We start from the raw sequence: 26,266 nt of genomic DNA on the forward strand, positions 1-26,266 counted from the left end.
AAGTATCATCTTTAAAACTCAATGATGAGTCAAAATCATAGGACATGAATTCTGCCTTGTATGCCTTATACACAATGATTTACTGACCTTGATAACATATCAGGATGCTGGTGACAGAAATATAGAAGTTTCCCCTTATTCAATGTTTGGATTAATTTCCTATATAGTGTTCCCATGATGGATTGTTACACTCAAAGCGAGCAAGATCCCAGATTCACTTCCTGGGGAGTGCTGGGTTAGCCGTCTTTATGTCAGGCTAATGAAAGGTAAACTACAATTTATACTCAGATTTCCCAGGCAGAGCTTTGGAAAGAAATATTGAAAAAATGTTGAACTTCCAAAAAAAGCATTAGCTGTTCTCTTTCTATGATTTATCTATCTCATTCATTATCTTTGGACAGACAGACAGGTGTATTATCGCCAAGTTCTACTGATGCCATTCTGTAGATAGCTGTCAGAAATGCAATTGTCCGTGCAATTGGATTACCAATTCATCATATTCTGGGAAACATCAACCAATATTTGATTGCCATTCCACTCCTACTTGTCTGTGTCACGCTGGAGCTTTGCGTTTCTTGCATTTCTGGTCAGGACTTCTGATCATGGCTTCAGTCAATACCAGACTGATACCCAAAATGGCCGGACTGACATATGAAGAAAGACTGGATTGACTGGGTTCGTACTCAATGGAATTCAGAAAAATGAGGGGGGAATCTCACAAAAACATATAAAATCCTGATAGGACAGGACAGGCTAGATGTGGGAAGTATGTTCTCGATGTTGGGGAAGTGCAGAACTAGGGGTCACAGTCTAAGGCGTAAGCCACTGAAGGCTGAGAGAAGGAAAAACTACTTTTGCTCAAAGAGTTGTGAACCTGTGGAATTCTCTACCACAGAAAGCTGCTTGGGCCAGTTCGTTAGATATGCTCAAGAGGGACGTGGCCCTTGCAGCTAAAGGGATCAAGGGGTATGGAGAGAAAGCAGGAGTGGGATACTGAAAATGCATGATCAGCCTTGATCATATTGAATGGTGGTGTAGACTCAAAGGGCTGAATGGCCAACTCCTGCACCTATTTTCTATGTTTCTTCAGAAATGCAGAGCGCATCTTCAATAAAACTGCTTGGTCATTGTGGTGGGTTGTTGGGGAAGACAGGCCTCTTTTCATGGCAGTAGCTGCCGTATTCTAGTAAGTGTTCATGAACACACTGAAAAGCTGGGGCATTTAAACAGCTTTTTAGTGTTCTTTTGTACGAATGCGTGAATGAATCTGTGAGAATTCGTAAGTGAATAAAAGTGGGTAGGATTGGTGAGGGAAGTGGGTAAGGGAGTATGGTAGCAGGTGGATAGGCTGGCAAGGTCAGGTTGGGGGAGTTGGGTGGGTCTGGGAGAGTCAGAAGAACAAAAGAATTAGGAGCAAGAGTAGGCCATCTGGCCCCTCGAGCCTGCTCTGCCATTCAATAAGATCATGGCTGATCTTTTCATGGACTCAACTCCACTTACCCGCCCACTCACCATAATCCTTAATTCCTTTACTGTTCAAAAATCTATTTTTGCTTAAAAAAACCATTCGACGAGGTAGTTAGAGCAGGAATTGGGCGGCAGGGCCTTGCCAGGTCGGATGGGGCCAAATGGTGGTCGAGGTCAAATAGCCCAAAAGAGGTTGAGCCAGGCTGGTTCACAGCAATCAAAAACAGGATGGTTGAGAGAAAACAGGGAATTATAGACTAGTCAGTCTTATGTCGGTAGTGGGGAAAATGCTAGATTCCATTATAAAAGATTTAATAGCAAAACACTTGGAAATCAGTGACAGGATCAGACAGTAAACTTGATTTTAAAGGGAAATCATGTTGACCAATCGTTTGGAATTCTTTGAGAATGTAACTCGGAGATTTGATGAGGGGGAAACCAGTGGACATGGTTTATTTGGACATTCAGAAGGCTTTCCACAAGGTCCCACATAAGAGATTAAAGCGCATGGGATTGGGGGTAGTGTACGAGGTGGATAGAAAACTGGTTGGCAGACAGGAAACAAAGAGTAAGAATAAACAGACATTTTTCCAAGTTGCAGGCAGAGACCAGTGAGATACCGCAATGATCAGCGTTAGGACCCCAGCTATTCACAATGTATATTAATTATTAGAGAGAAAACAGGGAACTATAGACCAGCGAGCCCAACATCAGTACTGTGGAAGTTGCTAGAGTCCATTATCAACGATTGCATAACTCAGCTTTTGGAAAGTAGTGGTATAATCAGACAAAATCAACATGGTTTCACAAGGGGGAAATCATGCTCGACAAATCTATTGGAATTCTTTGAGGATGTAACTAGAAGAGTTGACCAAATAGAACTGGTGGATGTGATTCATTTATTCTTTCAGAAGCTTTTCAACAAGGTCTCACAAAGTAGACTATTATGCAAAGTTAAAGTACATGGGATTGTGGGTGGTGTCTTGAGCTGGATCGAAAGCAAGGAGTTGCAATAAATGGGTATTTTTCCGATTGGCAGGCAGTGACTAGTGGGGTACATTAGGGATCTCTGCTAGGACCCCAACTGTTCACATTATATATTAATAATTTGGAAGAAGAACTAAATGTATTATTTCCAAATTTTCAGATGAAAGAAAATTGGGTGGGAGGGTGAGCTGTGAGGAGGATGCAGAGATGACTGAGTGTGATTTGGACGGGCTGAATGAGTGGGCACATGCATGGCAGATGCAGTATGTGGATAAATGTGAGGATATCCACATCAGTAGCAAAACTAGGGAGGCAGAGCTTTATTTGAATGAGTGCAAATTGAAAGGTGGATACTCAGCGAGTCCTCGTGCATCAGTCGCTGAAAGTAAACGCACAGGTACAGCAGGCATTAAAGGCGGCAAATGGTATGTTTGCCTTCATAGCGAGAGGATTTGAGTGCAGGAATAGGGATGTGTTACTGCAATTGTACAGGACGTTGGTGAGGGCATATGTGGAGTATTGTGTGCAGTTTTGACGTCCTTATCTGAGAAAGGATGTTCTTGCTACAGAGGAAGTGCAGCAAAAGTTTACCAGACTGATTCCTGGGATGGCGGGTCTGTCATACAAGGAGAGACTAAGTCAGTTAGGATTATATTCATTGGAGTTTAGAAGAGCGAGAGGGGATCTCAGAAACTTATAAAGTTATACGAGGATTAGATAGTGTAGATTCAGAAAGAATGTTCCTGATGGTGGGGGAGTCCAGGACTAGGGATAATGGTTTGAGAATGGAGGGGCAAACCTTTTAGGATTGAGGCGAGGAGAAATTTCTTCACCCAGAGAGTGGTGAATCTGTGTAATTCACTATCAGAGAGTAGTTGAGGCCAAAACAGTGTGATCTCAAGAAGAAATTAGATATAGCACTTGGAGCTAAAGGGATCAAGGAATATGAGAGGCAAGGCGGGATCAGAATATGGATTTTGATGATCAGCCCTGATCAAAATGAATGGCAGAGCAGGTTTGAAGAGCCGAATGACCTACTTCTGTTTCTATTTTCCATGTTTAATGAGGGTTCGAGATGCAAATGTAGCTTCTGACAAAGCTCAGCAGGACTCGAACTGCCTTTAACTTGCCATCAAAAACAGAACAGAACAAAATGCCAAACTCATTTCCTGCTAATGGGAAACTTATTCCACCATGTCAAATTTAGTACCCCAGCCTACCATGATTCCTGCTACTAGCAGGAGCGCAAATTTCCACTCTCTAAGTGGGCAATTAATTCCCAATGCAGGGCCTCATTCCCACTGCCACTGGGATTTAACCAGGCAGACAGCGCAACAGATTTCCCTGTGCAAGCTCATGACGGTAAGCAGTCTCACAACACCAGGTTAAAGTCCGACAGGTTTATTTGGTAGCAAATACCATAAGCTTTTGGAGCACTGCCTCCTTTCGGAGGCAGTGCTCCGAAAGCTTATGGTATTTGCTACCAAATAAACCTGTTGGACTTTAACCTGGTGTTGTGAGACTGCTTACTGTGTTCACCCCAGTCCAACGCCAGCATCTCCACATCAAGCTCATGACAGACAGGGGTCCTTCCTTAGCTGGTCCCTCTGGATGCATTGAAGTGCAACCTCCTCTAAACTTCTACCCCCATGTTTTGCCTACTATAGCCTCTCAAACCCCAGCCATCACCCCACCTCCCAACCAACATCCACCAGAGCCTGCCAACTTGGCACATAGCAAGATCCCCAAACATATACCCAAATCCTAATCCAATGCCACATGTGTTGGGCCCTAAGTGCTGGAGAGTTATCAGCCTCTGATTGACCAGCAGCTCGGAGGCAGAATTTCCTGACCCAAAGTGTCAGCAGTCCCAGCTTCAGCTAGTTGACTAAATAGTAGCAGACCACCGCGGCATTTTTAGCTAATAGGCGAGACATTTGGCATCTCATATAATTCACTTTTACTGCAGGTAATCCAGCGTTTGGATTAATAACCAGATGATGTGTGTTCAAATCCCACAATGGCAAGTTATGAATTTGAAATAAACCTGGATGAAAAAGTTAGCATTAGCAATTGTGACTATGAAGATGTCAGACTGTTGTAAAAACTCAAAACAGGTGAATGTACTCAGTCAAGCCCATGTGAATCTAGACCCCCCAGCAATACTGCCCTTTGAAATCACCAAGCAAATCAGTCATCTCAAATGGCTAAAACAAAAACCTGACAACTCAACATCAACCCGATTCAGGCATAATAAAGGACACCCAGTCCAGTCAACCCTAATGTTATCCTCTTTAACATCTGTGTAATTTGTGCAAAATTGGGAGAGCCATTCCACAGACCAGTCAAGTACAAACATGACATAATACTCAAATTCAGCCAATGCCCCTGACTTCTATAGGTGTTGTGGCATATTAGTGTACCATTACGAGGGAATGGCCCTTGGAGTCCTCAACATTAACTCTGATTCCCACGAAACCTTATGGCATCAGGTCAAAAAAGAAAACGGACAAGGGGAATATCCTTCTGGAAGTAACTGAACAGCTCATGAAAATTGGAGGCTCCATGAACAAAAACATTCTCAATGATGTCAAAAAGCCCAGCATGAGTGCAAGGTTGAAGAATTCTCAATCATCTTCAGACAGAGATAGAGTGGATGATCCTTCATTTTTTCCTTCGGAGGTTCGCACAATGATAGATGCCAGTCTTCAGCCAATTTGGTTCACTTCACATGATACCAAGAAATTACTCTTGCACTGAAAACAGCTAAGACTAGAAGAACTCAGACAACATTCCAGCTCTACTGCTGAAGACCAGTGCTCCAGAGCTAGCGGTATCTCTAGCCTAGTTGTTTCAGTACAAATACAAAACTGGCAAATATCTAACAAAACTATTGTTGAAAACAAAGACTTTTTTGTCAAAGCCGTTCATTCTCATCGGGACATTTGCAATAATACAATGCAAGGGAAATCAACGTGTTCTTCAATCATCCCTGGCCACACTGATCAGATGATTTCACGCTCTAGATTGTGCAAATGCATGAACAGGCCCAACGCCATCACTTTCAGCAAATAAATATGCCTAGTCTACCTCAGATTACACTAGAAGTGCAAGGTATTTCAAATTTTTGAGCAACAGGTAAAGCTAGCTACTTTGTGCTGCTAGTACACAGTAGCAACACAAATGGTAATCACCACTAACAGGATGCTGCTGTCAAGCCAGAAGAGCACGCTACCTTAAGCCATCTAGAGCATTATTGGAATAACACAGGAAATGCAACAGAGCCCATCATGCAAAGAGTAACATGGTGTATGAACATCAGTGCCAATGTGATGCTAGGTATGTAGGTTGAACGTTCCAAAGATTGATAGTATCGAACAGCATGTTCCTTCTGCTCTTTGCAACGGGCAAGGTACAGACTGTACCCAACCAATCCATGTTTTCAAAACTCAAAACACAATGTCCAACATTAAATGCGATTCTGCAATTGGACAACATTTGCTCAATAATCCTCAGTATGTTAAGAATTTAAAGTTTTAAAGTTTAAAAGGTTTATTAGTGTCACAAAGTAGGCTTAGATTAACACTGCAATGAAGTTACTATGAAAATCCCCTCGTCGTCACACTCGGTGCCTGTTCGGGTATACCGAGCGAGAATTTAGCATGGCTAATGCACCTAACCAGCACATCTTTCAGATTGTAGGAGCACTGAAAAGAAACCTACGCAGACGGGGGAGAACGTGCAGACTCCGCACAGACGGTGACCCAAGCTGGGAATCAAACCTGGGTCCCTGACGCTGTGAGGCAGCAGTGCTAACCACTGTGCCGCCCTTAATTATGCTGACAACCAATTTAAGATTGCCAGTTGGGCTCAGTGTGGCGAGTGTGTGTGTACTGGAAACTATGTTTATTAATACATATTGTCCCGAGAAAGAATGTATATACATTGTGCCTGTTTCAGCTAAACAAAATAAATGATAACCATTCGCTAGTTCATTCCGCAATGCCTTGAGCAATCAGTCAAGCTGCCTGGTTTAAATTTTAAACAATGCTGGCAGTTAACTGTCAGTCCCCATCAACTGGTATATTCTCCATTGCAACACCTCAACCAGAGCCCACATGTCAACCAGTCAGAACTCTTCTCTGCGAATGTCCTGAGTACAAGATGAAAAGCTTCAACAAAAAGTTTCTTTTTCAGCAATACTCAGCGTCTGTACTACCAAACAACTCTTTACCTGACAGAAGTTGAAAAAGTACGTCCTGCCTGTAATAACAGAAGAAAGCCAATCCAGCCAAATGTTACCCCATCATCTTACTTTCAATCACCCAACGTAGTGAATGGGTTTGTCAATAATGTTATCAAACGGCACTTGTTCACTGATAACTGAATCATTAATGTTCAGTTTGAATTCAGCCAAAATCACTTTAACTCTTATTACACCCTTGGTCCAAACTTGGGCAAAAGCCGAATTCCAGGGGTCAGGTGAGAGTGACTGCCCTTTACATGAAGACAGCATCTGACCAAGTCTGCCTTGCAAAATTGAAGTCAATAGCAATCAGGGGTAAATTTAACATTGTTGGAATCATACCTAGCACATAGGAAGAGATTCCAGGACATCACTGCCAGCAGTCTCCTCGGCCCAACCACTTACAGCTTCATCAAACAACGTCCTCCCATCAAGCCATAAATGGGATTTTTGTGGATGATTGCAAAGTGTTCAGCTCTATTTGCCATTGCTCAGGTAATAATGCAGTCCATGTCCACATGCAGACTTGGGATAGTAAGTGGAATGCAACACTCCTACACAAGTGTCAAGCACTGAACATCCCCAAACAAGAGTGTCTAACAATTTCTACTTGACAGTCAATGGCATTACCATTCTCAAATTTAGCATCAGCAACTTCTTGCCACCTGATGAAAAGCTTAATTGGACCAGCCTCAATGTATGAGTAGATTAGAGACTGGGTATTCGGAGACTAGCGAATCACCTCCTGCCTCCCCAAAGTCTTACTGACACTTACAAGGCACAAGTCAGAATGTAATGAAATATTCTCCATATGCCTGGCCAAGTGCATCTCCAACACAGTCAAGAAGCTCACCACCCTGGACATTATTCACGGCAAAGCTGCACAATTGATCAGCACCCCATCCATCATCTTAAATATTAATTCCTTCCACCACCGACACAACTTGACTGCAGTGCTTGCCATCTACAAGATGCACTGCAACAACTCATCAAAGCTTCTTCAGCAGCACCTCACATATCTGTGATCTCTTCCACCATGAAAGCTAAGATCAGGAGATGCATGGGAACACCATGTACCTACAGATTCCGCTCCAGGTCATACACCATCCTGATTTTGAAATTGAGAACCATTCCTTCATCATTGCTGGATCAAAATCCTGCCACATCCTACTGAGCACTGTGGTACCTTCACCATATGGACTGTAGCTGTTTAAGGCAATGGTGGTGAACACTACCAAGGGCAAATAGCAATATGCAATAAATATTGGCCGTGTCAGAAATGCCCGCATCCCATGAATCAATAAATAAATAAAGATGTTAATGCCAAGCAAGAAAAGTTGGCTTAGTTTGTCACAGTCATTTTGTCCATTTCATTTATACAAGGACACCTCTATGTAACCAGTGCTCCTATCATCTGTCATTAATAAACACAAAATCTTTTAGTCGATATTGCAATAGTCAATAAATGATTACATTAGTTTTGGCTGCAATTCAATCTTGTACCATTCTACACTACCCAGTCATTTATGTGCCTATTTATTTGGATTATAGGTACTTCTCTCGTCACTTTTAGTGCAGTAAAATACATACCATTGTTTTTATCAGAGCTTTGAGGATGACTGTTCAGTTCATTTGGAACCCCATGTGTTGCCCAACGAGTGTGAGCAATCCCAAAGTGTATTTCAAGTTCTTTGTCAAAGTCCAGAAATGTTTGTTCTGAAACAAGAATTGTTTCATACCATGTATTATATCGATCCATAAAATTGAGACTGTCAAGCAACTATTTCACAACTAAATTCATTACAACATTCCATATTATTTACAAGTTGTGGGGGAAGGGAGGGGTGATGGTGGCAGAAAGAAGAATCTCAAAATTTTTCAAAAGGCTAAAATAAAAGCAAAATATTGTGGATGGTGGAAATCTAAATCAGAAACAGAACATGCTGTGTAAATACACAAGAGTAATAAGGACACAAAACATTAATTCTTTCTCTTTCCATAGATGCTGTCTGATCTGCTGCAGTTTTCCAGCATTTTCTGTTTTTACTTTATGAAAAGTGCTGGTGCTGTTGGCAAGTATTCTACATTTGGTTTTAAGTACACACCCTATGCAACAATAATAGGAATAACTGGTATTTATTTTGTCCTGGTAACATAAAATGTCCCAAGGCACTACAGAAAAACATCATCAAATTTGACACGAGATATTAGAGTACATACCAAAAGCTTGATCAAAGTGTAGGTTTTAAGAAACAGCTTCAAAGAAGAAAAATGGAAGAAAGTTGTTTAAGGAGGGAGTGATGTTAATGGGTGGGATGATTAGCAGAGAGAGGGAAGGTGAGGTCATGCAGAGATTTGAAAATGAAGGTGAGAATTTTAAAAGTGAGGCATTGCCTAACTTGGGAGTCAACATAGATCAGAAAGGACAAAGGTGATGGGCAATGGAGGAGGATGCATATTAGGAAATGAGCAGCTGAGTTTTGGATGGCCTTAAGTATACAGACGGAACCTGGGAGGTCAGCTAGGTGTGTGCTGAAATAATTGAGTCTGGTGGTAACAAAGTGTTTCCGCAGCAGATTAGTCAGGGCAAGGATGGAGTCAGCAACTTTATCAAATGATATTAATCGCGGCATGAAAGGTGGTGTTTGTTTCCTTTTACTTTTCTACCTTTCTCAGCCTGTAGGAATTGGTTCTTACTCTACTATAGGGAAACAGCTATTTGTTTGGCCAGTGTCTGATAAGTGGTTAAGGTCTATTCTATTCTTAAGGTTTCAAATAGTACACAAATTGTTGGTAAAGTTAATAAAAAATATAAAGTTAAGACAGGTGACGTATCAAGACTGCAGCTTGTGAAAGTTCCTGGATGCCGGTGAGATCCAAGGCAAACACATCTGCATTAAGTGTTTGCAGCTCGAGGAACTTCAGCTCAGAGTCAGTGATCTGGTGGCTAAGCTGCAGACCCTGCAACTCCTCAGGGAGGATGAAAAGTAACCTGGATGCTTTGTACCAGGAGGCAATCACACGACTTAAAATACGGGCTTCTGATTTGATCAGTGGGTCAGGGACAGGAGAATGCGACTACAAGTGAGGTGGGTAAGGGGACTTAGAGGGCAGGAGTATCAGCCTCTGCAATTGTCCAATAGGTGAAAGGTTCTCTCGGCTGTTTTGGATGAGCAGAAAGAGTGCAAGGTGAATGGGCAGACTGACAACAGCAAAGGGTGTCATTCAAATGGGGGCAACGAAGAGAGATATGGTAGTGATAGAAGACAGCATAGTTGGGGGATACTGTTCTCTGCAGTCAACAGCATGAGTCCAGATGGCTAAGTTGCATGCCCAGTGCCAAGGTATCCACTCAGGGCTGGAGAGGAACTTGCAGTGAGAGGGGAGGATCCAGTGGTTGTGCTCCATGTAGATACCAACGACATAGGTAAGACGAGCAAAGAGATTCTGCATAAAGAGTACGAGGAGCTAAGCAGTAAATTAAAAAGCAGGATTATTACTTGAGCTGTGTGCATACATAAAATTAGCGAGGTGAATATGTGGCTCAGACACTGGTGTGGGAGAAGTGGGTTCTGACTTTTGGGGCACTGGCATTAGTACTGGATAAAGTGGGGGCTATACCAATGGGTAGATCTAACCTGAACCAGCTGGGACAATTGTTCTTGTGAACCGCCTAACAACCAAGGAAGTAGAGAGGGTTTGCAATTAATTAGTGGGGCAAGGGATCAAATGTGAAAAGATGTGGTGACTCAAAGTGCAGAGAGGAAAATAACAACATGAGAAGTGAGGGTCAGAGAGTGATAGAAAAGGGGCAGAGAAACTAAACCTAAGAATACGTCTACAATCAAGACTAAGTGTTACAAGGATAACAAAAAAACGAAACTAAAGTTCTGCATCTGAATGCACATAGCATTCATAACAAAGAAAACAAATTGATAGTGTGCACTGAAGTAAATTTATACTTATAGAATCCCTACAGTACAGAAGGAGGCCATTTGGCCTATCGAGTCTGTACCGAATCTCCAAAAGAGCATCTTCCCCTGGTCCACCCTATTCTCTAATCTCACACACTTATCATAGCTAACCCACCTAACCTAAACATCTTTGAACACTAAAGGAGCTATTTAGCATGGCCAAGCAACGTAACTTGCACATCTTTGGACTGTGGGAGGAAACCAGAGCACTCGGAGGAAACCCACTCAGACACGGGGAGAACAAGCAAACTCCACACAGTCACCCAGGGCTGGAATGGAACCTGGCACCATGAGGCAGCAGTGCTAACATTGTACCACCGTGCTGCCCCAAAATAAATGTGATCTGATAGCCGTTTCCGAGACGTGGCTTCAGGATGGGTCTCGAATATTGAGGGGTCGATGACATTCAAGAAGCATAGAAAGCCACGTTAAAGGTAATCAAGGAGGCATCGGTGCAAACGCTAGACTGACCAGTGGTTATCGTATTTGTTTTACATGCAAAAGGTCCCTGGTTGAAAATCTGGCAGAAATATTGAGAGAATTTTTTTTCTCCCCCTCACACAAGTTGATCGAGTCTGGAATGCATTGTCTGGAAGTGTAATGGAGGCAGGTTCAATTGAGGCATTTAAGAGGGCTACTCTATAGTCGGGATTGGTGGGGGGAGGGAGGGAGGCCAGCGATCAGAGCTGGCCCGGACATGTCCGGGAGACCAGCAAATCAGGCCGTGGGCTGGCCTACAATTGAGCTGGCCAGCAAATCGGGAGGACAGCAGACAGGGGCCACTGCACATGCACCGATCTAGGCACTGACAGATCGGCGTAAGCGCCGTGGCTTGCTCAGCGCTGCCATCCTTTCCAGCGGGAATAAGCCCTGCCCACTGAATTTTAACGTGATTCATTGCAGTGCAGAGAGTGTGAGAGATTCTTTTTTAAACTCCCGTTGAAAAAGCCAACATGATTTACTCCAGTTTTTACGCAAATTCGAGAACCTTTTTGGGAGAATCCCACCTATTGTGTAATGTGACTGGGTCAATGACCTCAGAATGAAGGCACCCCTAGGTTTACCCATGCAGATACAGGGTGAACGTGCAAACACCACATAGTCACCTAAGGCTGGAATGGAACCTGGGTCCTTGGCGCTGTAAGGCAGCAGTGCTAACCACTGTGCCACCCTGTATCTGTTGCCCTTGTCCTTCCAGATGAAGTGGTCATGGGTTTGGAAAGTGCGGCCGAATTTCTGCAGTGCATCTAGTGTGCATTTTGTAGAAGGCGGGATGACAATGAGGAAGAAAAGCTTAGCATAGCCTGATAAGTTATGTGCACTTTATGAAAGGAAACATTAAGGTGGTGCATGGATCAGTGGGTCACGAGGGATGGCCATTTTGTAAGTGAGTCACAGGAAAAAAGAAATCAGCACGGAGCTGAATAAATTATGATATTCCACATTTTATTTGCGTGTAATAAGCAGGCCCGGGACTGAAGTCTGGAGTCTTTCCCCCCAACACCAGGAGTGTTTCGCTCCAGCGGGGTTTGCATAGCTCCCCACTTGCGAGGAGTGAAGGAATGCCATCGAGGCCCCCCAGACAGTTGGGGGTAACGGGGTGCTCCTTGTGCATTGCCAGGCTGGGCCCTCTGGCATTGCCCAAGTGGCAAAGTAGCAATGGCCAGGGGTACCTTGGCACTGCCCACTGAGCATCAGAGAAAGAATTGGAGGCGGGCCAGGTGTGGGTCGAGGCTGGCCTGGACATGTTTGGGGGATCAGCTATTGGGCTGTGGGGGCAGTTGGAGGACCACCAATGAAGGTTCAAGGGCTGGCCAGCGATTGGGAGGCTGGCAGAGCAGGGCTACTGTGCATGTGTCGATGTCGGTGCCGACAGATCAGTGCATGCAGTGGCCCGCTTAGCGCTATGCTGCCGCCTCCTGGTGATTTTTCGCAAGATTTACGCTCATGTTCTCTGCAGTGCAGAGTGTGGGAGATTCATTTTGAAACTCCCACTGAAATGAACAGCAGGATTTACTCCAGTTTTTACGTGAAATTTGACAATTCGGGAGAATCGTCCCGCCATATGTTTAATGATTAGATAATGCTCAGCGAGAGAAAAATAAAGATCACTTTACTTTTTAATTCTGTGATAAGCAAGTTTATACCTCAGAAATACAAAAATACAAAAGAAAGCCTGAAATAGAATGGTCAACTTAATGTAATTTATTTCTGCAGAAAGAAAATATACAAGTACAAAGTATTGTATGAGCGCTTACCATAAAGCTTATCAGCCAGGGCCTTCACTTTGCCTGTGTTTCTAAAGAGACAAATACATCCACCATTTTTACGATCTTCGCCACTATCGTCATCAACTGCGATCCCTGTTATTTAAAACAGCAGTTATTCAAATTCTAAAGAGTACATCAGGTTTTGCTGAAGTAAAGTACACGGTTATGCAGGCAACAAAAAAGAGCTATTAAAGAATTTTTGTTTCTACTGTGATCAGTCACCCCATCTGGGTCTGTGACTGAAAGACTACAAGTGGTGGGGTCTCTATAGACGATATTGAGCATGTTTGGGTTTAAAATATCATGCATGCTTCCAACAACAACCCCCACCCTCTCAACCAAATGGTTAAAGAAGCCAGTAAAAGATTAATTGTCTGGACTTATTAGTGAATGATGAAGCAATGGAGGGAAGTGTGTTGTATTCTAGCATGAATCACTGTTTTCACAGACAAGTCAAGAAGTCAAGGATTTAAAATAAAATGTGGATCATCGCTCAAGTATTCCTCTACCACAGGATATGAGCAATTGTACCAACTGGGCCGCAATGAAAAATCTTTTATTGTTAGGGTAGCAGATCAGAAACCCCAATGGTATATTATGAAGTCAGACTAGACCCCAACAATTTTCTATTGGCATAAACGTGAGGGTAAGATGCTTCAATCCAAGCACAATTCTACTGACAAACTGGGAAGCAGTTATCAAAAACAGTTTAATTATAACAAATGAATTAGCTTAACCTTTAAACAATTGAAAAATACTTAAACATGACCAGATACAATTCTTAACTGCTAACCTATCATTATGAGTTCCAATTAAGCAATATTTCTCTTAGACTTAAACCTTTCTTTAAACTTAGCTAACAAAACACTGGTATTAGGTTGCCCGGCTTGGACCTTTCAGAAAACCTCTGGTGAGAGACGACAAGACATTGCTTTCTTCTGGCAGCCCAGGCAGCAACTGTTTGCATTTTGAAATGAAACTGAAACTCTTTCTTTCCTGCAAGCTTAATGTTTACATTATTTGTTATGAATGAATCATGTAGTCCCCAATACAACCAGTTACTACATCAAATGCACAACAGATTTTCCAGCACAGCTGATGTATTCCATTCCTTCACTAATGTCGAGCTGTAACTAATGATGAAGAATCGGGCACTCAGTTATTGCACAAAATTTATTTGGAAATCAAAGCTTCTTGTATCAGGATATGAAACAAAACACAGCAGAATGTACTCAAAATTGTATAAATATATTTTGAAAATATACCTGCTGAATCATACCCTCTGTATTCAAGTCTCTGTAGGCCTCTGACTAGGATCTGAAAGATCGTCCTTCTGGTGCAAGTGACATTGTAGTTCAAATATGCAAAGATTCCTGCAAATGCAATTTTTAAAGTCAAGCCAATGATAATAAAACACCAGCAACAGTATATAGCAAAATTACCTATTCTTCAAGTAAACCAACAACTTTAACAAGCCAAAAACAAGATTATATTTTGAATTGCAAGCACCAAATGGAGTTCCCAGTTAACAGCATGGACAATCTCTCATCTGGAGGAATAATTGAATTTTACAACACAGAAAGCAGCCATTCCATCCATATTAATGCTAATTCTCTGAAAAGGCTATTCATTTCAATCTATTCTTCTGCCCCAATCTCAAGCTTTAAAATAGTATTTTTCCAAATAATTATCCAATTTTAAAATGTGCAAGAAAATTTCCCCAACCCTCTTTTTTATGACAATCTTGAATTTACAAACTTCCAACGAGCTGACTGGTCAATCAATAGTTTGCCACCTATTTACTTTATGAAATCCTTTCAATCTGGAAGGTACTCTGGGTGGGGAACTTCAATGTCCATCACTAAGTGCCTCTGCAGCACCACTACTGACTGAGCTGGAGAGACATGAAGGAGCACATATCTGTCAGAGTAGGCGGTCACAGAATCAATCTATCTTCAGAGGTGCACCTAGTCCAGGACAGTTTGGGTAGGAGTGACCACTGCACAGTCCTTGTGGAGACGAAGTCCCCTCTTCACTTTGACAACAGGCTCCACTGTTTTGTGTGGCACTACCACCAAGTTAAATCAAATAGATCTAAAACTGATCTAGCAGCTCAAAACTGGGCATCCCTGACACACTAGGCTAACAGCAGCAGTCTATTCACTTGCAATCTATAATCTCATGACTGGCACATGTATCATTACCGTCAAGAATGGGAACGGCCCTGTTCAATGACGGTGTAAGAGTGCATGCCAGGAGCAGCACCAGGGATAGCTAAAAATGAGATATTAACCTGGTGAAGCTATAACACAGGAACATCTGCAGACTAAACAGTGGAAGCAGCATGGTATTGATGGAGTTTGTTGCTTCCACAATCAACAGATCAGAACAAAAAACTCTGTTGTTTGCCACATCCAGTCATGAATGGTGATGGACAATTAACTAACCAGAGGAGAAATCTCCAAAATAAAAATTTCTACTCTCAATGATGTGGGACCTCAACACATCAGTACAAAAGACAACGCTTGAAGTTTTTGCAACCATCTTCAGCCAAACGCATCAAATGGACAATCTATCTCAGTCTCTGCTCAAGGCCCCCACCATTATAGTGGAGTCATCAGGCAATATGATTCCCTCCATGCGATAGAGAAATGGATGTAGATAAAGCTGTCAGGCCCAACAGCATTCCAGCTGTAGTCTGAAGACTTATGCTCCAGAATTGGCTGTGCCTCTAGCCAAATCTGTTTTAGTACACTTCTAATACTGACATCTGCAATGTAGAAAGCCGCCCAGATCCGCTCTGTCAACAAAATCCAATTATCACCCCATCAGTCTACTCTCAATCATCAGCAAAATGATAGAATGTGTCATTGCTGGTGCGATCAAGCTGCAATTATGCACCAACAACTTGCTCACTCAGGGTTTCAACAGTGTCTCTCAGCTCCAGACATTATAGCCTGAGCTCAATTTCTTTTTGATCCTTTCACAGAATTTGGACATTGCTGCCTAGACCAGCTTTTGCTGCCCATCCCTGATTGCCCTGGAGAAAGCAGTGGTGAGGCACTTCAGTCCACGTGGTGTAGGTACACCTAGTGTTTTTTGGTCGGGGAAGGCGTTCCAGGATTTTGCCTCAAGCGACAGTAAAGGAACAGCAAAATAGGTCCTAGTCAGGATAGTGTGCGCGGCTTAAAGGGGAATTTGCAGGTAGTGAGGTTTCCATACAACTGCTGCCCTTGTCCTTCTAGGTGGTGTTTGGCATTGTGAAGGAGCTTTGGTAAACTTCTATAATGCATTTTCTCGAGGGAACACACTGCTGTCACTGTGCATAATGGCAGAGGGAGCGGCCTTGTTGGATCGGTCCTTTTTTTGTGAGTAGGATATACTTGGGCACCTTCCCACATTTCTGGGTAGATGCCAACATTGTAGCCTTACTGGAACAGTTTGGCTAAGGGTGGGGCAAGGGCACCTCAGGCTCAAGATAGTGGCAAATGCTTCAACCTTGCCTTTATGTCTAGTTACGAATAATTAGATTAAAAGAAGATGTGATAAAATGCAGTTGGAAGCCTGAGGATTGCAAGTGTTTAAAAAGCCAGCAAAAGACCATCAAAAAGTTGACAAGAATGGAAAAAATAGAATGACAGCAAACTAATCAGAAATACAAAAGCACAAGAACAAAGAAAGTTATAGCACAGGAACAGGCCCTTCAGCCCTCCAAGCCTGCAACCGACCATGCTGCCCATCTGAACTAAAACCTCCTATCCTTCCAGGGACCATATCCCTCTATTCCCATCCTACTCATGTATGTCAAGACACCCCTTAAAAGTCACCTTTGTATCTGCTTCCACTACCTCCCCCAGCAGCGAGTTCCAGGCACCTACCACCCTCCGTGCAAAAGAATCTTGCCTTGTACATCTCCTTTTAAGCCTTGCCCCTCATACCTTAAACCTATGCCCTCAAGGAATTGACTCTTTCACCATGGGAAAAAGCTTCTGACTATCCACTCTGTCCATGCCCCTCAATCTTGCAGACTTCTATCAGGTCTCCCCTCAATCTCCATCATTCCAGTGAGAACGAACCAAGTTTCTCCAACCTCTCCTCATAGCTAATGACCTCCATACCAGGCATCCTGGTAAATCTATTCTGTACACTCTCCAAAGCTTCCACATTCTTCTGGTAGTGTAGCGACCAGAATTGAACACTATATTCCAAGTGCGGCCTAACTAAGGTTCTATAAAGCTGCAACATGACTTGCCAATTTTTAAACCGGCCGATGAAAGCAAGCATGCCACATGCCTTCTTGACTACCTTCTTCACCTGCGTTCTCACTTTGTGACCCGTGTACACCCAGATCCCTCTATCAATACTCTTAAGGATTCTGCCATTTCCCATCTGTATTCGACCTTCCAAAATGCATTACCTCACATTTGATGCCATCTCTCTGCCCAAGTCTCCAAACGATCTATATCCTGCTGTATCCTCAGACGGTCCTCAGCACTATCTGCAATTCCACCAACCTTTGTGCTGTCTGCAAACTTAATCAAACCAATTACATTTTTCTCCAAATCATTTATATATATAAAAAAAACAGCAAGGTCCCAGCACTGATCCCTGAGGAATGCCACTAGTCACAGCCCTCCATTCAGAAACGCACCCTTCCACTGCTACCCTCTGTCTTCCATGACCGAGCCAGTTCTGTACCCATCTTGCCAGCTCAGCTCCGATCCCGTGCAACTTCACCTTCTGCACCAGTCTGCCATGAGGGACCTTGTCAAAGGCCTTACTAAAGTCCATGTAGACAACATCCACTGCCCTACCCTCAATCATCTTCATAATTTCCTTGAAAAACCTGACATGACCTCCCCTTCACGAAACCATGTTGCCTCTCACTAACATGTCCACTTATTTCCGAGTGGGAGTAAATCCTGTCTTGAAGAAGCCTCTCCAATAATTTCCTTACCACTGACGCAAGGCTGACGTACGGCTCACTGGCCTGTAATTACCTGGATTATCCTTGCTACCCTTAAACAAAGGAACAACATTGGCTATTTTCCAATCCTCTGGGACCTCCCCTGTAGCAAGAGAGAATATAAAGATTTCTCTCAAGGCCCCAGCAATTTCATCTCTTATGTCACATAACCTTTTCTGATCAATTTGCTTTGAACCAATCAATCCGGACACAGCAAATCCTTCCTGGTACGTGGTTGTCTTCCAAATATCAACTCAGCAGAAGATATACCGGTTGTTGAATGGGATACATTACAAAGTTTTTCAGCTTCAACTTCCAATCTGTTTGTGTCCTCCCCCTTTAACATGATTGTTTTGAATGTCTGGACGAAGCACTCCGCTTCCTGCATTTGTGACATCTCCTCCTGTTGTTTAATTATACACTACCATTCATGACTGGATGTGGCAGGACTGCAGATTTTAGATCTGATTTGTTGTGTTGTCTGTTAGATGCAGCTTATGTTTGGCATGCAATTAATCTTGCATCGTAACTTCATCAGGTTGCAGATGAAAATCTGCTTGATCCCAATGTTTTTCAGAAGTGTTTGACATTCACATGTTGTGAACCGTGCGCCATTGTCAGGCACAATCTGTTCCAGCAATCCGGAGAGTGTTAACGGTCTTTGCTGAAGTAGTCAACTTCACGATGTTATGAAGCGGAGGTGGATCTCCCCTCCGAGAACTAACACCTAACCACTCAAAGAGGAGTACCTTGCCTCAATCTGTAAGTGTGAGTGTGAAGTGGTATGATCTGCTCTTCAGCAACCTTTAGTGGTTAAATCGAAACAACTCCCTGACACTCTCTCTAAAGTCAACAAGTAACAATTTATCTAAGTGAGTAAGTTAACTAAACTATTAACAAACCCAATTCTAATGGAATGTTGTTCAGATAAATACAATTCCCACTCAACAAAAATAAAATTTAGTCACTTTCACAATTATAACTAGGATTGCTGTCTTTCAGACTATTCTGGGCCGTCTGTTCATTCTTCTGTCTGGAACATCTGTCTTATTTAGAACATAAGAACATAAGAAATAGGAGCAGGAGTAGGCCATCTAGCCCCTCGAGCCTGCCCCGCCATTCAATAAGATCATGGCTGATCTGACGTGGATCAGTACCACTTACCCGCCTGATCCCCATAACCCTTAATTCCCTTACCGATCAGGAATCCATCCATCCGCGCTTTAAACATATTCAGCGAGGTAGCCTCCACCACCTCAGTGGGCAGAGAATTCCAGAGATTCACCACCCTCTGGGAGAAGAATTTGGTACCTTCGCTATCGAGATGGTGCTTTCTCTTAAGACATAAATGAGGCTGAGAGCCAGCAGTTCTCTCTCTCTCTCTCTCGAGCTGAGAGCTGAAGAGCTGTTACTCTGGCAGTTGTTCTCTCCTTTTGTCCCACTGCCTCCCTTCTTCTATACCTGTGATGACATATCAATATTTCCCACAGTAGGATTGGTCCTAGGTTGTCAAAACCATCAAATTTAAATTAACTAGGTTCTTGGTATCCAAGTGCCTAATTCAAATTGATTGGCTGAATTCAAAAAAATTTTAAAGCCTGAAAGCCTGTTGCCTTGGAAACACTGCTGCTGTTTGGCCTTTTGATACAAATGTTTCATTTTGGGCACTCTGTGTACTTTCATTTTTCTAAATCTAAGCACAGAAAAAACACCACTTTTTAAAGGAACCATGCAATGCTTTCTCCCCCTAGCATTTTACAAACACCAATCAACAATTACTCTACTCAACATCGCAACAATGGGAACAACATGAGGCCACTTTGTGGACATCCATCACAATCAAAAACAAATATCTGAAAAGTGGTCTGGCAAAGTCCACATGAAGTCTCTGCAATGGGCGATCAGGCCAAGCACACGATGTAATGGGGTAGGTTTTGTTTTAGATTCCCAAACCAGTAGAAACACAGAGGCATGGTCTCAAAGTAAGGAGTTCAATAAGGACAGAGGAGGAAAAAATTACTTCATTCAAATGATTGGGGACTTTTGAAATCCTCTAGCCCAGAGGGTTACGGATGCTCCATTATTGAATACATTTTAAGGTTGGGATGGATAAATTTTTGGTTTCTCAGGGATTCAAGGGAAATTGGGAGCAGGCAGGAAAGTGGAGTTGAACCCCAAGATCATCTATGATTGCATGGCATAGCAGGCTTGATCGGCCATATGGTTTGCTCAGTGTGCTGGGCTCCTCCATCATTGAAGATGGGGAGATTTGTGACATCTCCTCCTGTTGTTTAATTATACACTACCATTCATGACTGGATGTGGCAGGACTGCAGATTTTAGATCTGATTTGTTGTGTTGTCTGTTAGATGCAGCTTATGTTTGGCATGCAATTAATCTTGCATCGTAACTTCATCAGGTTGCCATCTCATTTTTAGTATGTCTGGTGCTGCTCCTGGCATGCCCTCCTGTCGCAAATCTCCCCAACAGTACTGCAAGTGTGATAACATTACATGGTCTATAACAGTTCAAGAAGGTGGCTCACCACCACCACCTTCTCAAGAGTAAAGGACGCGTATAAATGTTGATCTTTTGACTCATGCTCTGCCCTAGCACAAACAATTAGAAAAAAATCTATTAGATTTTCATTTGCTCTGATGGAACAGGCCCTATGCTCTTTAATATCACTTCAGAACTAAAATTTCTTATCCCTTGTATTTAATTAAGTGCCAAACATGGACACCTTAGACACTTAATGTAATGCTAGCCTTATATCTACACAATATCTTTGGAGTATAAGGATGCAGGAGTAATGCTGCAGCTACACAAAACCCTGACTAGAATCCACTTGGAGCACCGTGAGTAGATCAGGACACCTCACCTTAGGATATATTGGGCTTGACGGGAGTGCAGAGTACATTTACAAGAATGATACCAGGACTTGAGTGGTTTAATTATGAGGAGAGATTATACAAATTAGATTTGTTTTCTCTAGAATTTAGAAGGTTCAGGAGCTATCTGATCAAAATCTTCAAGATACTAACAGGAAAAGACAGGATGGATTAAAAAAAAACTATTTTCATTACTTGGAAATTCTAGGACTCGGGGACACAGTCTAAAATTTAGGGCCAGGCCGTTCAGGAGGGAGGACAGGAAGCACTTCTACACAAAGGGTGATAGAGGTGTGGAACTCTCTTCCACAAATGACACTTAGTGCTAGATCAGTTGCTATCTTTAAATTGGAGATAGATAAATTTTTGTTAAGCAAAGGTATTAAAGGATATGGGCCAAAGGCAGGTGTATGGAGTTAGGCCCCAGATCAGCCATGATCTCATTAAATGGCAGAAAGGCTCAATGGACTGAATGGTCTACTCCTGTTCTGATGTTCCCATCTCTTATAACTCCTCTGGCAGGACCTCCAAACTCTAAAGGATCCACTTAAATGGTGAATATTGCCTATATTTTCTCACAAAATGGAAGCCTTGCATTTGCTTTCCAGATTTACCTTCCATCATAAATTGCCCTCTTCTTCATTGGCAAACAGCAGAATTAACCAAAACCGCCTCAGCAGAATTCCCACTCCTTAACTGATTGCATTACTTTTTATGTTTTACAGCCTTGCAGATTTTTAGATTTTGACATTTAACTGTGCAAATATGGACACCAGAAGACATGGTCAGTTTTGCACAGTAATGGCAGTTTTGCTGTCATTACAAAAGCAAGTTCCAGTCTCATGTCTCTTGGTAAGCAACTGTAAGATATATGTTTGGAGAAAACATCATATCCTCTCAAAATAAAATGCTTCACACTTGGAACTAGTACAAATATAAATCCATTGTTAGTGTACTGATTATGTTACCTATTCCATAGATTCATTGCTGATATGGCTTCATGCCAACTATTTGTTTATACTTTCATCCGTTAAATCTCTTCAGTATTCATTCCCATTATATATTGTGACAAAGTACTTTACTTACGTAAAAATGTAAATAAGTCTTCAGATCATATTTATCAATGCAAAAATATCTATTTGCCAAAATGTATTTGCAGAGTTTTTTTGAACTGGCAGCTTCTATAGCAAATGACTGGGGAGGATGCCCTGAAGAAAAATCATCCTACTGCTCCTCTCATGCAAAATGACTTCATTGATTTGGAGGGAGGCTCAGGACTTTTTTTTTTAAATTAAAAACATTTGGTTACGATTACTTGCTTGCTATTTCAAATAGGGATAACTTATTTCAGGTCCAGATGATTAATAACTGTAGATATATTTTTTCCAAATTACATCTTAATTTGAAATATCACAATGAGCAAATATAAAAAGCATATGCATGGTGTCAATTTTTACATGAAATAATCACCAAAATGAGAAATACTGTGGATTTATTCTAGTATTTGTGGCTAAAAAGACTAATTTGAAGCCTTCCTTCATATTGCTCTTACAATGCCACCTTTATTCTTCGATTGACTTAAGTTTCATTTTCCAGTAAACCCTCATTTTGCTCCCGAACAACATGCAAACCATAAGGCTTACCAGTCACTGGAGACCACTTCTCTGAGACAGTTTGTCTCAAAATGTGCTGCCAAAAGGCTGGATTAACATTTCCTGGCCTATAGTCAAACACATCATGCATTCTTTTTCACACAAACGGCACATACTTAGCTTGAATAGGAGTATCTTCATGTTGCCTTTGCTTAAAATAATTCAAAACAATTAGACTACAACTTTTAACTGTCTGAATTATTCAAGTTTACTGGCAGTAAAACTAGGGCTAAGCTTAGGCACAAATTGATCACTGCAGAATACAATTTGATAATCAACCAAAAAGCATATAGCCATTACCTCACAGTGACCCCACCATAACCTTTCAGCAGCCAAGAACAGATCATCTTCATTCCTTCTCAGATTGGAAAAAATGCCTAACGTCATGATAAGTAACAGCATTTCATGAAGATTACAATTCCATGGAAAATTGAGGATTGAGCTTTAAAACTTAGGCCATATTAGAAACCAAAATCTTAAAACAATATTCATTAAGCCAAGTGAAGACCATACCCATTGACACCAATTAAGAAATGTAAATTCTATGTTAGTACAATATTAACAGGCTTCATTCAGCTCCAAATCATTCCAGTCTACTGGCATTTTAAAATTTAAAAATGCAATTGGCGAGATCTATTAGCAGAGTGTCATCTGGGTGATTAAAGCTAAAGACTTACTTTCAATTAAATACATAGCTAATTAAAATTAAAAGAAATACTTTATTTCTCCATCAGTCAAAAGTTTAACATTTTGCACTTCAGGACACTTGAAATATGACTAATGAAGTCTAACAAATGAAATCCTGACATTAATTCTCCACCACTAGTCTAATGTTCAGATTTTTACGTTACTTAAAGTCACAGGCAGAAGCTAAAACAACAATTGTTCCATCTTCACTCAAAGCATTTATAACATGAAACCTTACAATGATGCCCATTAAAAAGGTTAATACTTTTCAGATGCTCACTGCACTGCTATGAACACTCCCGTGTTAAGTATTTCTAGATTAGATTTAAAGGGTTCTTTGCAAAAGTTACGACTAAGTTAGTGGGTATGGGAAAGGGAAAAGCACGAATGAGCATTAGGCTATGAACCTCTGCAGAATATATAATGCACAATTAAATTAGAGCTAAGACGTTTATGGTGATGTTGGGAAGGGTGGCAGAAATCCGGAGTCTCTTCCTTAAACGTTTCTGAAAATTTCAGAAGTGAAACAAGATTGTAAGTAAGGAAATGAAGGGATATAGAACCAAGGCAGGTAAATTGAGTCAAGATACAGATCAACCATGATCCAACTGAATGATGGATTGGACTGGAGGGTAACCATAATGCCACCAAAAGGCTAGATCTTGCAACTGTCTTGTGATGGTTAACATAGGAAAACTGAATGGTAAATGTTATCAGCAACTTACAGCAATAAAAGTTGATAACGCAGGTGACCAAAAAATGTGAAAATTGAACCAAGTTTTGTGAACAAGATGAATGCACCATACACAATGTTATAATATAAACCACAGTGATAATTTTAGACGTGACACTTAATAAATACCAGATTCCTGGGGTGGAGTAAATTAATCATACAGCAAATCTAAAATGTTAATCATAGAATCCCTATAGTTCAGAAGGAGGCCATTCAGCTCATCGAGTCTGCACCAACTCTGACAGACCAGGCCCTCTCGCCCATCCTACCCCCATAACCCCATACATTTACCATGGCTAATCCATCTAACCTATACATCTTTGACTCTGGGAGGAAACTGGAGCACCCAGAGGAAAGCCATACAACCACGGGGAGAACGTGCAGACTCCACACAGTCACCCAAGGTCAGAATTGAATCTAGGTCCCAGGCACTGTGAGACAGCAGTGCCACCGTGATTCTCTAACTATTCTGGTCATTATTTATCCAGCAACCAACACCAAAACAGATTACATGGTCATTTATTTAATCCACCTTCTCCAGAATCATGCTGCCTGCAAGCTGTTTGTTGCGCTTCCTACATACCACCACTTGAAAAATAATTCTGAAGCACTTTCTAACATGAAAAGTACTTTAATAGAATTCTTTATTTTAATACAGGGTCATGAACCTGGTATGTTATCAGACAATATTCTTGAAGGAAGTTTGCTCGCAGTGCACGAAATCACCTTGTTAAAAATACTACAGGTACATGCTTACATAGAGAAACTGAAACCTGGTCTCAAAGTGATAAATCAGACCTTATGCTACACAAAAACAATAGATTCACATATTATTAGAAACGAAAATCTTAAAACAATATTCATTAAGCCAAATGAAGACCCTACACATTGACACCATTTAAGAAATGTAAATTCTATGTTACCACAATATTAACAGGCTTCAGCTCCAAATCATTCCAGTCTATTGGCATTTTAAGATTTTAAAATGCCAGTAGTACATAATGTGCTTTGTTCGAAACAAGGAAAGCTAAAAAACAATTACCGAAAGTTAAGCTCATTTGAGGCCACGTTAAAAGGTAGTCTTGTAACGTTCACTTGGAAATCTTTAGTTGCTTAGAGGAAATGTTTTGATAACAGACCCTCATTCCCGTCCTTACATGGCCAATTACACTCCTTTACTGAATTTTGTTTGGAAGGCACGCAACTACTTTATCAGTTTTACTATTTTAGAAAAAAAATACACCACCTCTGTTTATTGCAACAGCCTTGCAACTTTTTTCTGCAGGGTGGAGGGTAAATCCCACCGATTTTAACCGTTTGACTGGATTAAAACAGTTCCAATCACCAGATCAGTGAGTGGAAAACACGACCGCTACAATCTCTTCAAAATACGAAAACAAAAAAGAAAGCTCTTCGAGGAATAACAGCAACCATGTAGTACTTTTTGCTCCAAATTTTCCCTACGAAAGCACGAGTATGTACATCCGCTAAAAGAATATTTCAAAAACTGAAGTACTGCAACATAACCAAGAAAACAAGAGGGAAGAAAGTGAGGGATCACTCATCCAGATTTCAAGGAGATACTCGCGTCCACAGCAAGTTAAAGTTGATTTTTGCTTACCGCACATTGTGTTAGTTAATTGGTAACTCCGAAACTCAAGAAACTGTCCAGACCGCTTCGGTAAAAGCCTGCGTGACTAACTCCGCGTGTGCCCCAGAGCTCTGACTTACCTCCTTCGCTCAATCCCGCCCCTTGGTGGAAATGGCCGTCATGCCAACGCAAGTAAAGATGATAACATAGCGATAATGCCTTTGGGTGAGTGGTCCATGCTAAATGCTCTGGTGACAAGAGTTCAAATCCCACCAGAGCAGCTGATGTTTGAGTTCAATTAATTAATATATATCTGGAATTGAAAGCTAATCATCAGTGGCAGGTTACCACGAAACTCCGGATCAGTTCTCCTTAAAGAGAGGATATCTGCATCCTTATCTGTTTGCATGTGACTATACCTACAGCAATGTGGTTGACTCTTAATAGTTCTCTGAAATAGCCTAAATGTAATTCAGTTCAAAGGCAATTAGGAACCTCTTTTTGGAAGCAAATGCTGGCCTTGTCAATGAAGCCCGCATCTCAATGAAATAATTTGATGCACCATCAATCGAGCAAAGACTAGTTTGTATGCAAGAACAAATAGGCTTTTATTAGCAAAAGACTTGGAGCACACCCATGCCGATGAACTGGTCCAGACTGAGGCAGGGGGGTGGGGAGCAGTCGCCTTTATACCGGGGCCGGGGAGTCTCGGGTAGGGCCGGCAGGGATGTCACATATACAGGTAATAAGCTAACAGTGGTTTACCACATAATTTTAAAAAACATCTGTGCCACTGATTGGT

The 26,266-nt window shown here is 41.7% G+C and overlaps 1 protein-coding gene across 1 annotated transcript in view; it reads right to left on the bottom strand.

Annotated features, from left to right (window-relative positions):
* Positions 1 to 25,588, bottom strand: part of LOC144505480 (glutamine--fructose-6-phosphate aminotransferase [isomerizing] 2-like) — a 61,726-nt gene extending 36,138 nt beyond the window's left edge. Inside the window, exons 1-4 of the mRNA XM_078231598.1 lie at positions 25,495 to 25,588; positions 14,210 to 14,317; positions 12,933 to 13,037; positions 8,291 to 8,416 (exon numbers count right to left, since the gene is read on the bottom strand). Coding sequence (XP_078087724.1) covers positions 8,291 to 8,416; positions 12,933 to 13,037; positions 14,210 to 14,317; positions 25,495 to 25,501 — 346 coding nt within the window. The 5' untranslated portion in view covers positions 25,502 to 25,588. The remainder of the gene's footprint in view (positions 1 to 8,290; positions 8,417 to 12,932; positions 13,038 to 14,209; positions 14,318 to 25,494) is intronic.
* Between the last annotated feature and the right edge of the window lie 678 nt (positions 25,589 to 26,266).

The sequence above is a fragment of the Mustelus asterias genome, chromosome 16 (assembly GCF_964213995.1).
Source record: "Mustelus asterias chromosome 16, sMusAst1.hap1.1, whole genome shotgun sequence".
Lineage (NCBI taxonomy): Eukaryota > Metazoa > Chordata > Chondrichthyes > Carcharhiniformes > Triakidae > Mustelus > Mustelus asterias.